General features: G+C 40.5%; 1 protein-coding gene across 29 annotated transcripts in view; it reads left to right on the top strand.

Moving 5' to 3' along the window:
- LOC117422475 (ryanodine receptor 3-like) overlaps positions 1 to 12,570 on the top strand; it is a 149,217-nt gene that overhangs the window by 84,911 nt on the left and 51,736 nt on the right. For all 29 annotated transcript variants that reach the window (XM_058987384.1, XM_058987389.1, XM_058987392.1 and 26 more), the window contains 7 exons: positions 4,341 to 4,614; positions 7,504 to 7,618; positions 8,000 to 8,132; positions 9,935 to 10,038; positions 10,505 to 10,640; positions 11,788 to 11,974; positions 12,372 to 12,480. In XM_058987384.1, the coding sequence (XP_058843367.1) occupies positions 4,341 to 4,614; positions 7,504 to 7,618; positions 8,000 to 8,132; positions 9,935 to 10,038; positions 10,505 to 10,640; positions 11,788 to 11,974; positions 12,372 to 12,480 (1,058 nt within the window). The remainder of the gene's footprint in view (positions 1 to 4,340; positions 4,615 to 7,503; positions 7,619 to 7,999; positions 8,133 to 9,934; positions 10,039 to 10,504; positions 10,641 to 11,787; positions 11,975 to 12,371; positions 12,481 to 12,570) is intronic.

Raw genomic sequence — 12,570 nt, 5'->3', positions numbered from 1 at the left:
ACAAACAAAAGATTTAAACAAAACAACAAAACAAAAAGGCACAAGGGCCAAACGAATAAACAAATACTGTTTAGCAGTCATCTTTAACTGTCGTTTTTGCTCGCTCTCTCCGCTCCCCATACTCTCCTCTGTACACTCCACCCCGAGTGCAGAGAGCTGCAGGTTTATATATTCTGGCCGAGGGATTAACTAGTTGTTAATTATCTTATTATCCCTCGGCCAGAGTCTGCAGACAAAAATACAAATAATAATACATAGGGGCGGGACACTCCGCCACACACTAATAAAACGAGACATTCAAGGCAGCCTATTTTGTGATACCGCTAATTAAAGGACTGCAATGCACTTTACAGAGGAATTAAGCTTTCTGGTAATAAAGTAAAAATGTGGTCACCCCTTGAATGCTGGTATTCAGCAATATGTTGTTGGATCAATATATGACTGTTTAAGTGCAGCATACAGCAAGCTGGGGCCTCTCTCACAGCAGCATGTAGTATTGTGGATCACACATTCACACATTCTGGGCTCCTCTGTTAACTCTTTTCAGTAGGTAACTGTGACGGGGGACTGCCCCGTCTTTATGAACATGGTTGGGACTGGCAGGGAGGGGGTTAAAATTCCTCCCTGCCAGGAAAACATGTGAGAATGTGGCTGGAGCCCTAATTGAATAAGCAGCAATTATTGATTAATTGGGCTCCAGCCACAGGGGATAAAAGCCAGGGGAGAGGTCCTGGCTAGGAAGAGAGTTCCAGAAGAGAAGGAGTGTTTTGTTTGTGCTGTGTTTTTCTGTTTTAATCCAGTGAAGGCAACGCCCAGCCTGGAAGCTTTATTTGTAAGTTTTGTTGTGTTTATTTTGTGTTTGAAACCTTTTTGTTTGGCCCTCGTGCCAGTTTATTTTGTATTTTTGTTTATTAAAAACTTTATTTTTGAACTTAAAACTGTCTCCGAGTCTCAAACCTCGGTCAATCCTGTCACAGTAACTTTGTAAAAAGACAACCCTACTGCAACTAATTCAATAGTGTCAGTGTCTTATATGGAAATAGCACATAACACATTATGTAGGGGCCGGTTCTCTGCTCTGTGTTGTTGAATGCCGTTATTATTCCAAGACTACACCAGCTGACGGTGTTGGGAGATTTAAGATTCTGCCCACAAATATGAATTACAAATTGTATTAAATACACCATTGCAATCATTATACAAACATTTTTTTAAAGCAAACCTTGCAATGAGATTCCATTTCATTTAAACCTGGAGATTTTAAATAAGCAATAACGGTTTACTCTTCAGAGCTTATTAAAGAAAGCTGCTTCTGTACACTCCCTTCTCCTCTGGCAGAGAGAATTACACCCTAGCAGTTTGATACTGTATTGCTTCCTTTATTGCTTCAGTCATAATGAGGCACAGGGGATGGAACACCAACAGGTCTGTAAATCCAGCCAGCTCTGTATTCCGAAGATGATTACCTTTTAAAATGAATTTTAAATGCCTTCAGTGTGTTAGTGGCCTAGAGCATTAAACGTTAAGCCGTCTGAATTGGGAGTAATAATCAGGTGTGAAGCCCTGTGAATCCTGCCCTTCTTTCATGCTGCCTTAGTCAGCATCTGTGTCTGCTGCTGGCCTGATTTAGGGCTGCATGTGAGGCTCAAATTACAATACCCAACATATTTTATAAGAAAAAATAGCCTTGTTTATGGCTTTCAAGCGTCAGGTACCAGCGGTTAATGTTTCAGAAGTATATACAGATAGCTGAAGGGCTGTTTTGCCTAATTGGTGAGGGCTCCTTCCCTCAGACCCATTGCATGAAAATGATTTCAGGAAGTCAGATACGTATATAGAAACATGTATTCTTCACCAATGTAATCAAACACAGTTATCCTGGAATAACTGTAATAATCACCTGAATATGAAAAACCTCTCCACTGTCAACAATGAGGGTTTAACTATATGAAGATTTCTCAACCACTACATTACTAAAACTTGCAAGCTTGTTCTTGATTCTTTCTCTTTTTAATGGAGAATTCTCCACTCAAAAGAAAGGGATTTAGCATGGGAACTAAAATGGGACGCTTTTATTCCTACCTTTCTGTAGGGTGGATTTTTTCAACAATACCAGTGGAAAGTACCTGATCTGAATAGAAATATATAAATGACATATTTAGTGTCTCTGACTGCACCTTTGCAGAACTGGAATATTTTATTCAGTCTGCCAAAAACTTCCACCCTTATGCTCGGAACATCCCAGAGGACAGTGTACCATTCCTGGATATTAATTCGGGCAGCAGTGTGGAGTAGTGGTTAGGGCTCTAGAATCTTGACCGGAGGGTCATGGGTTCAATCCCAGGTGGGGGACATTGCTGCTGTACCCTTGAGCAAGGTACTTTACCTAGATTGCTCCAGTAAAAAACCAACTGTATAAATGGGTAATTGTATGTAAAAATAATGTGATATCTTGTAACAATTGTAAGTCACCCTGGATAAGGGGGTCTGCTAAGAAATAAATAATAATAATAATAATAATATTATTATTATTATTATTAATAATAATAATAATAATAATAATAATAATTCCATGATCTTTGCTTTACACAGGGCTGCAAGTGAAACAGGAGTGCTTCACCTCTTGTAACACTGCACACCGCTGCTGGGTTAGGTTCCTCCTTGTCCATACGGAGTGCTCAGTTGGACATGTTCCACTTCCAGTATCATTGGGGCATGACAAGCTTTTTAAAGTTGCTAAGCACATACGTCTTCATTTCTTTCTTCTGGAGAATGTGATACCCAAAGGAGACTGGTTTTGCAGTTACAGTACTTTTCATTTCATTTCCCATCTCTTCCAGTATATTTGTATTTCACTGAACAGAGTATTCAGTAGGCACTGAGTGTCAACGTTGATGTATTACGTGGGTAAGTTCAATGCTCTAGTGGCTAGATGCTCAATTAAAACCTACAATGGGATGCCAGAACAGTTACTTAGGAGTAACCCATAACAATTGCATCTAAATAGATGAATTCCAACAGTTTTTAATGTGCATACAGCAACACTGTTCAAACCTCTTATTCAGATACTGTATGAAGGAGAGAGTGCAAGAACCAAGAGCAATACCGTAAGAAAATGGCATTTTGTAATTCTGTGGTACTGTTTTTTTAAATATACAAATATGTCAGTGGCAGGGCTACAATGTACTGTACCCAGTGAATGGTAGAAAACTCGTTAGAAACTACTTGGTTGTATACCGAGCAGTGCTGGGAGATACACTGCTGTTACAGATTCTGACCCTGTTGGTGAGATGAGATGAGGCAAAACCTCTACAACCACCAATTCAAACAAGCCTGCTTGTTTTGCACAGTGGTTATACGCTTGTGTTACAGTTAATAGAATCTCACCTCCTGGCTCCACGTGCTTTTCCAGTGGGGTTCTACTACCTGTCATTCAGGAAAGAAGCATTTAAATTCACCTGAGTCAAAGTGAAATCAAAGGATTGGTTTCTACAAATACACCTTAATGATATCCCTTTGTAGAAGAGTATTTTAGTATGAAATTATTATTGTCACACACCTAGGCTGTAGAGGGTGAAACATTGGTCAAAGTTTTTTCCCCCCGTGTCACTTGCTGTCTTCATTGATTTACACTGGCAGTCTAGCACAACCTCCAGGTGTCTTTTAGCCTTTTAAATCTATAAAAAAGGACAGGATTCAAAAAAATGCTGAATGTGTCTTCAGCCTGTGCTCGGGGATATTTATATTGTGGTTAATTTGACCCTGCCTGGGTGATTGTACTGTTGGTAGGAATCTAGTGAGTAAATCCATGGTGTCTGGCTCTGTGTACCTTACACATAAATAAATCAACCCTGGACTGCAGAGCAACATTTCAGTTAAGTTTCTTTAGGTTAATACAATTTTTTACATTTTTCTTTTCAAATATCCTTATTTATTTATGTTGTCATATGTGCACATATATTACCCTAAACAGAAAACATTTATCTCCGTATAAGCTACCTTGTACTAAAGATTGGGTTTGAAGAAGGGTTGATTTATCACAGTATTAACACAGATTCATTTTTTGTGTCTTGATTTATTATACTGAATGTTTCCCATCAATAATGGTCTTGCCAACAATAATTTTGTTACAGACTGTCATTGAAAGCTAAAAAGTATTTAAAAAAAATAAAGGGCATGAGTGAGAAAGAATAACTGATTGGAGAGGTTTTGTGTTAAATTGATAATATATTCATTGATAACTAAACATTTTTAACTTACTACTACCTGCTTACCAAACCTCAGTCAAAACAAAGCTCTTTTAAAGTCTGACCTAATCCATGTTTTTGTTTTTTTTTCAGCCACTCTGAAGGAGCTGATCTCTCGGACCATGGTGAGTTGGGCCCAGGAGTCTCACATCCAGGATCCCGAGCTGGTGCGTGTGATGTTCAGTCTGCTGCGCCGGCAGTACGACAGCATCGGGGAGCTGCTGCGTGCCATGAGGAAGGGCTACACCATCAGCGCGGCCTCCGTGCAGGACACCATCAATCTGCTGGCCTCCCTGGGGCAGATCCGCTCCCTGCTCAGCGTGCGCATGGGCAAAGAGGAGGAGAAGCTCATGATCAACGGATTGGGGTAGGAGTGGAGTCCTGGGCTGTGTGCAAGGCAGGAGGTGCTGCGTGGGCTGCAGAGTGGTACAGTACCTTGGTCCAAGCTTTATAAAAGTGATCAGGACTACCAGCATTGGTTACAATGCAGGATGGTGCATCTCAATTGATCCTATCCATGGTTTATATATCCCCTTCGGTCAAACATTTTTATTACATTCTTAAAAATTTTAAAAGTTTGTCTGAACTCTATGGAGTTAGAGAAGGAGACATAACTTTAAAAAAAACAAACATATATGCATTATAAAATAAATGCATAGACCGGAAACTTAACATGGTACAATTGTGCTCAGTGACTGATGGGGCTATATAAATACAGAGAATATTGCATAGGGTGCTGTAAGATACAAGCTGATATCCACTCTATGAGAGGTAAGAGAGGCTACTAAGCTTTATTGAGTGCATGAAAATCAGCTTGTGTCTTACACTATATATATATTTATTTTTAAATATAGTTAAATAAGATTCATAAAAAACGTATAGCTGATTTTACGCTGATACGAGCCGTCTCATAAAAAGACATTTCAGATGGCTTCATCACTTCAATATCAGGGACTACTGGAGGTCTTTTATATCATTACGCAATATCCATCTGTAAAAACACCTACTGTATAACTACCTTATTGAACTGCCTGTGTTACTGAAGTGGTCAGTGCCAGCAATCAGACCCAAGCTAAACCTAGTTAACTGGTCTTGGTACTCTCTGGTCCAGCAGCATGTCAGTTGACACGACAGTAGTTACTGGTTGGATAACTGTAGTAAGTATAATCATTTCTAGATAGACTGCAAAAAGATTGCGGACACATTATTTTTCAGAACACATCAAAGGTACTGCAGTCATGCAAAATGGAACTAAATTCTAGGATTGCAGAATCCATCAGGAGCAGATTGTTTACCCTGTGCACCCTGTGTTGGCGTTCCAGTTTGTTTACATGCATAAAGATAGTTTCAGCTGTCTCTTTGTCTCCTGTCAAGTTCCTGCTAACACCATAAAAGCATCAGGGTGTTCTGAATTGCTCAGGGAATTCAGTATTTCAGTCTCTGAAGGAAATGAAGATGTCTCCTACACTGTTAATTTTCCTGTTGTAGCATCTTGCTCACACTGCGGGGATACAGTATCAGCTGGCAGTCTGTCTCTCACTCTGATTAGCTCATCCCAGCTTGCCTCATGTTGGACCCTGTGCCACACTTTGTGCATGTGACTTCCCTGTCCTGTGGCTTCGGGTTGCAGTGCCTGCACTTTGAAGTCTTCGTGGAGTATCTTCTACTTCTTCTCCTTAGTAGGGTTTGAAATGTTTTCATTTTCAGTTGGCATTCGCAACATGATCACTCAACCCCCTTCTGTTGTGCCAAAGATAATTTGGCTCTTCATTTACATTGTTCCGGATATGCATACAACACTATAAATAAAAAGATTACACTGCAACTTATAATTTTCCATGCTGCAGGCACATGTTGCCAATGCAGTTGACATGAATTTGACCTACAGCAGAAGAAGCAACTGCCAAGTGCTAATAAGGGATAAGAGCCTTGGTTAGTACTGCTTTAAAGGGGTTGGTGACTGGTTAGCACTACTGTAAAGAGGACAGTGATACTGTGTAGTGCTAATAATATAATAACCCATGGTTAGCACTTTGATACTCATTGAACACAAGTGTGCATCATTCATCTTAATAGACCCTCCCCAGACCTGTTCTGATTTCAGATAAACCACAGCGACTTCTGCTTCTATAAATATCTCTTCCTGACATTTGTAATTTCATCTTCAAAAATCCCCTGTCTTACTCCCACCTTTAGATCTGGAGAGCAACTACAGTATGCTCCAGAGCATTTCACAGCCAGCAGAGATGTCTGTTACATTACCACATTGCCTGTAGCATCAGCGACATAGACACAGCGAGGGCAGTGCAGGGATGGAAATAAGACTCCCATTGCACATAAGTCCAAGTTCAGATTAGCTCTGAACTTGGACTACCGTACCTTTGGTTACATTAGGGCTAAACAAGGTCTGAGAGAGGTTTCCATCCTTGGACTTCACCATAAATGACTGACACTGGTCCCCAAAAACATTCAGTTTGTTTAATAAAATAACATTTATAACTCCTACAGCATAAGAGATGGAAAGATGAATTGGACACTAAGGACTGAACCCAAGGCAGCAGTCTGACACGTCTTAATAATAGAAGTTAATAAGTGGTGTTTAGGGTGTAGCTCTAACAGGTAGTGTTGTGTTGAGTTTAGATATGTTTAAAAGCTCTATAATCTCAAGCCTGTCTCTTTTGCATAGTGGCTAAGGAGCTTGTTTGCGATGTGCAGGGTTGCCAGTTTGCTCCCAGCCTTCTTCCCATTTCATCTCTTATTGTATAAGAGGGGGCATCTCGTGCAGTTTGTGCCACTAAAACTGAAATGATTTTTTATAAGAAGAGACAAACAATGTATTAAATTATTATAAATCACAAAAACAAACACTCAGGTACTGCTAGTAAACATAAAGTGTTGTTTTTCTTATTATTTCTGCCATATATTCCATGCACAGGATGATGTCTGTACACATGGAAAGGTGTATGAATGATTTTTACAATGCCCACTAGACAAAGTGAACCAACCCTCACATTATCATTCAGCTGAGCTTTGCCAAACATACAGTATCGATGAGAAGACTTGTTAATTACAGTAACCCCACTATTAGATTATTGTAGAAATTTGAAACTTTAAAACAGAACAGTTCTCTGTTATGCCACAAGGGTTGGACCGCGTGCGGGTATCAGTTTGTTTCAGTGTTGCCCCCGGGGCTGAGGCTAACTTTGTGGGTCCTGGATACTCTTAACATGCTTGTGTTCTTTGTGTTGCTTTGCAGGGACATCATGAACAACAAGGTGTTCTACCAGCACCCCAATCTGATGAGAGTGCTGGGCATGCACGAGACTGTGATGGAGGTCATGGTGAATGTGCTCGGAGGGGACAAATCCCAGGTAGATCCTTCAGCCCATATCCACACTCGCACACAGACACGCACACTCCGGGACAAAATACTACAGTTTTGTCTTAGCCATATGTTGTTGTTGTTGTTGTTTTTTTTTGTTTTTTTTTAACTACAATTAGCTGGATAATCCTAATTTAACAATATGTGCTCAATAATTCTCTTGTTTGAAAAATTGTATTGTTAAGATTTACAATAATAATAATTAAAAAGTTAAAAAAAGAAAACTGTGATCGGTACGAAGTCTCCACATGTTTTGCTTGTTTAGCTAAACTGTAGTAAGGTTACAGAATAAAACAATTCTGACTGCCCCTGTTCTTAGCGTTTGTTTTCACGGATCTCTGTGAATCGCTCGTTTCCTCTCTCATTGCAGCAGATTACGTTTCCCAAGATGGTGGCGAGCTGCTGCCGATTTTTGTGCTACTTTTGCCGCATCAGCAGTCAGAACCAGAAGTCCATGTTTGATCATCTCAGCTACCTATTGGAGAACAGCAGTGTTGGACTGGGTGTGTGTTGGAGCACACTGATACCTGTGCAACATTATTTCAGAAAGCAAACAAGCATTTTCATTTAAAACATGACTGGTACAAGGTTAAAGAAAGTTCTCAGTTTGCTTACCTTGCCTTCCAGGAAGACTGTTGCTGCTTTACTTCCTAGGTCATTTCACTGCAGCAGCATCTTTAGGGTTAAAGAAATCTTACTGGCTGCACAGCATGTCAGTCGTCAGGGGAAGTAGATAGTTGGTTACTGACAGAAAAGAAGGCCCTTTTTAGATGAAATCATTTTAATTCCTGTGAAACAAGAACCAGATATGGGGGTGAGAGGGTGATCCTTAGTATGACTTAATTCAAAACGGAAAGTTCATCTGCACAAGGGGAGCAGAGCTGTGAGGATGGTACTAAAGATAATGAGAAGGAGAGAAATGGATTTCAGAGCCCTGCAACAAGACCTCCAAGCTGGTTTGAGTGGCTGGGTGGACGTGCTTCATATCTGCAGTTTAATCACTTGCTGTACAGTAAGCACTTAGCGCTGACAAACGAGGTGAATTAGGGAGACATGCTTGACAGGAGTTTGGCAGGATGCTGGCACACACTGATAGATAGGAGATGCTGCTGATAATGCAGAGATGGAAAGGAGACTCCCGTTGCAGAGCAGTTTGTACCAGTCCAGCTTTTACTACAGATCTGTATTACATATACTAAATGAGTTCTAACTAGGACATGGTTTTTATTTCTATAGTAAATCACACCATGTACAGACAGGGTTTCTTCACTGAGAAATCATGGAACTTGTTGATTGTTCAGTTCTTTTTAATGAGAAATCTAATTTAAGCCTCACATATTCTTCATATATCATTTTTAATTAAAAATATATAATTCATGTAGAACGACCACACGTCTTTCTGGTTCATTTCCCAAGCAGGTCAAGACGCTGGAGATGCTAGACATCCTGCTTCCCTTTGATACCTCCTCTCTACCACAGGGAGGGCTGTGTTTCAGCTGCTGACAAACTAATTGAAGTTATCACATTAAGTCACTGAGCAACTGAAGTCTGACCAATTAACATATTTGAATGATGTTTCAATGAAATAAGAGGGTAGAGTACATTCTTAGAGATGTATTACACCATTGTGTGTGCTCCTAAATGACAGAGGATTTCAAATATGTTTTCCTTTACCATGCTAACACTGTGGTTAAACCTGGAATGGCTTAAACTGCGCTGCAATGGGAGGCTTATGTCCATACTGTAGCGTGCTTGACACCTGCATATTGCTAAATAAATGCACATTTAATGTAGATGTAGATTCTGCCCTCTGCTGTTCAGATTTCAGTACTGCAGAAACTACTGTGGAATTTAATGTCATGATTAATTGAAAGGGGTTAGACTGATTTATAAAGGATCCGGTTAGATTAGTTTGATGTAGTGACTTGGCTTGGCATTATCTACACCAGAGCTCCACACTATGGCTCTCTTGATTTAGAGGTGAAAGCTGGACATAAGCTAGTTTTAGAGCAAAAACAAATGTTGCGTAACATTTGTCATTTTTTGGTTTTGTTTCTTATGTCCCTTTTAAAAATCTCTAGTCATCAGTATGGCTCTTTCAATCAAAAAGGTTTCACATCTCTGATCTATGACATTTAGGGTTTTTCAACTACAGTAATCTTCCCTCGCTCTACCTGTATGTTAACCCGACTTAGAGACACCTTTTGATTTGGCTGAATACAATGTCACAATAGGTGTACTCCAGGTATGTAGTCAGCTCTGTGTGTATTTCCTGTTTCCTGACGGCTGCTTCCTGTGCTCGCAGCATCTCCGGCAATGAGAGGCTCCACCCCCCTGGATGTGGCCGCCGCCTCTGTGATGGACAACAACGGACTGGCTCTGGCCTTGGAGGAGCCTGACCTGGACAAGGTAGCGCTTCCAATGCTGTTCACTGTGTGAAAAACATTTAGTGGATATATATTAAGAGTCAAGTGATTTACTCAGAAGAATATGATTAGAATTCACAGCAGAAGATATTTGTTATTGAAGAAACCATAGCCCAAATAAACACAAAAAAAAACAACCAAATAATTGTGGTGTGACAGTGTGAGCATTGGGGTTGTGGGTAGGAACACACTTCTGATAAAACCCTTTTTACAGCTAGCCAACAGCTGAGTGCTCTAGGTCTTTATTTCCTGATAGCTCACCGCCCAAGGTTATTCACCTCTATTGTGGGCACGCAGCAAGCAATGTTGATGGCATTATTGCGAAACCTGATCTCCGCTCTGTTTCACACTTTGGAACTCATTTTCTTGTTTGTCTTGAGAGCTAATCTTGTGGGCACCCACATGCTTATGTGAATTGAGTTTTAATCTTCGTGTGTCTGTGTTGGCAGGTCGTAACGTACTTGGCAGGCTGTGGGCTCCAGAGCTGCCCCATGCTATTGGCTAAAGGGTACCCTGACATCGGGTGGAATCCAATCGAAGGGGAGCGGTACCTGTCTTTCCTGCGCTTCGCTGTCTTTGTCAACGGTGGGTTCCGCTCAAAGCTGGATGTAAACACTTCTTATCCTGGCTCCCCCAGTGCCTGTACTCTGTAATGCTATATCCAGGAAACATCTCTATTAATAGCAGGGTTGGGGTAAATTCCTGTTTTTTTCAATTCCAATTCCTTTTTCCAATCAATTCCCAATTGATATGCTCAGAGTGCTGGTATTTCCAGGATAGAAAGGATTAAAGAAATGAAATGTAATTCCATTACTGATAGAACTGCCACAACCCCCCCGCAGTGAAGAGAATGCACTTTTGCATTTCAGTAATTGAATGGAGTGACATTATTAAAGCAGTTCAGCAACTGCTTTTGATTTTTATCTCCTTCCCAGCTGATTTTTACAGAAGTTTAACCAGTGGTATTCCAGTCATTTGTTTTTTAATTGACACTTTGTCAGGACCGTATCCCTATTAACTGGGCTCTTCACCTCAGTCTTATTCAACCTGGCCTGGTAAATATAACACTGTTATAATGTTATCGGTATCCTGGTTTCATTGCCACTACCTTTACCCACAATAGCGGTTCAGTTCCTGTTATGTTGTAGGGTTAGAACGTCTACTAATTCGGTCAAATAGTCAAGGTCAAATAAATATTAATGAATCATGTATTTCATGTCTGGCTCTCTATTTGTGTGTGTACTGTTTTGTAACATTTTGTTTGTGTTTTATATTTTAAAACTGCTTGGGATTTAAAAAAAAAAATGTTCTAGAGTGTCATTTATATGTGATATAATAATATTATTATTATTATTATTATTATTATTATTATTATTATTATTATTATTATTTATTTCTTAGCAGATGCCCTTATCCAGGGTGACTTACAATTGTTACATACAAATAACCCTTTATACAGTTTTTTTTAGTTTTTTCTTTTTTTACCACTACTCCACACTGCTGCCCTGCCATATATGCACTTCCAGCCATCTGAAACTGCCTATTACTTACATTCAAACAGCTAGTTTGGTACTAGTATACGCTTTAAACACACAAAAACATGATTCTGTGGCTGCTGCTGCTTTGAAATAGAAGCATTCAAAAAGTCGATTTACCAGTTTCTGAGGTAGACTGTCACGTTTCTCGTCGGCTGGTCGGTGCTAACCCTATTCTGTTGTTCATGTCCGTGCAGGGGAGAGTGTTGAAGAGAACTCCAGCGTGGTGGTGAAGCTTCTGATCCGTCACCCCGAGTGCTTCGGCCCGGCTCTGCGTGGGGAGGGGGGGAAGGGCCTGCTGGGGGCCATGAAGGAGGCCATCGACATCTCTGAAAACCCTGCCCTCGACGTGCCCAGTGGTCCCCCGGGACTCCAGAGAGACGTGTAAGTCTCATGTCCCTAATCACGACCCACATCCCTCACGCCAGTGGACAGCAATACCACACCCAACATTACTGAGAAATATACAGTATTTACTACAAATGACATATCATCACTAGAAATGTTTTTTAATTAGTGTATTTCACATAGCAAACTTATAAGGTGCATTTAATAGGGATGGAAATAGGACTTGCATTGTATAGATGTTTGAGCAATGCTGTGAGCTAAATGACACCAGCCACCTGAGCTTTCTACCACTCCTGTACACTGGGGCTAATTAGGCTCATAGGAAACTGCCAATTCTGCTGCTGTGAAATGGGAGTTTTCTTCCAGTGTATTCTGTTTGAAGCTTGTGTTTCAATGGTTTGTGTTTGAACATGTCTGTCTCTGGCTTGAGCAGGACTGGGGAGGAGGAGGAAGAGGAGGAGATTGTTCACATGGGCAATGCCATCATGTCCTTCTACTCCGCTCTCATTGACCTGCTGGGTCGCTGCGCACCTGAGATGCATGTGAGTTCCACCGGCTTCTACAAATCAATTTCTTACCTCGTATTATATACCTACATATCTAGACGACCACTCTCTAAATGTGATGAAACC

The sequence above is a fragment of the Acipenser ruthenus genome, chromosome 15 (genome assembly GCF_902713425.1).
Source record: "Acipenser ruthenus chromosome 15, fAciRut3.2 maternal haplotype, whole genome shotgun sequence".
Lineage (NCBI taxonomy): Eukaryota > Metazoa > Chordata > Actinopteri > Acipenseriformes > Acipenseridae > Acipenser > Acipenser ruthenus.
Note: the sequence above shows the minus strand (reverse complement) of the source record. Positions and strands in the feature narration are given on the sequence as shown.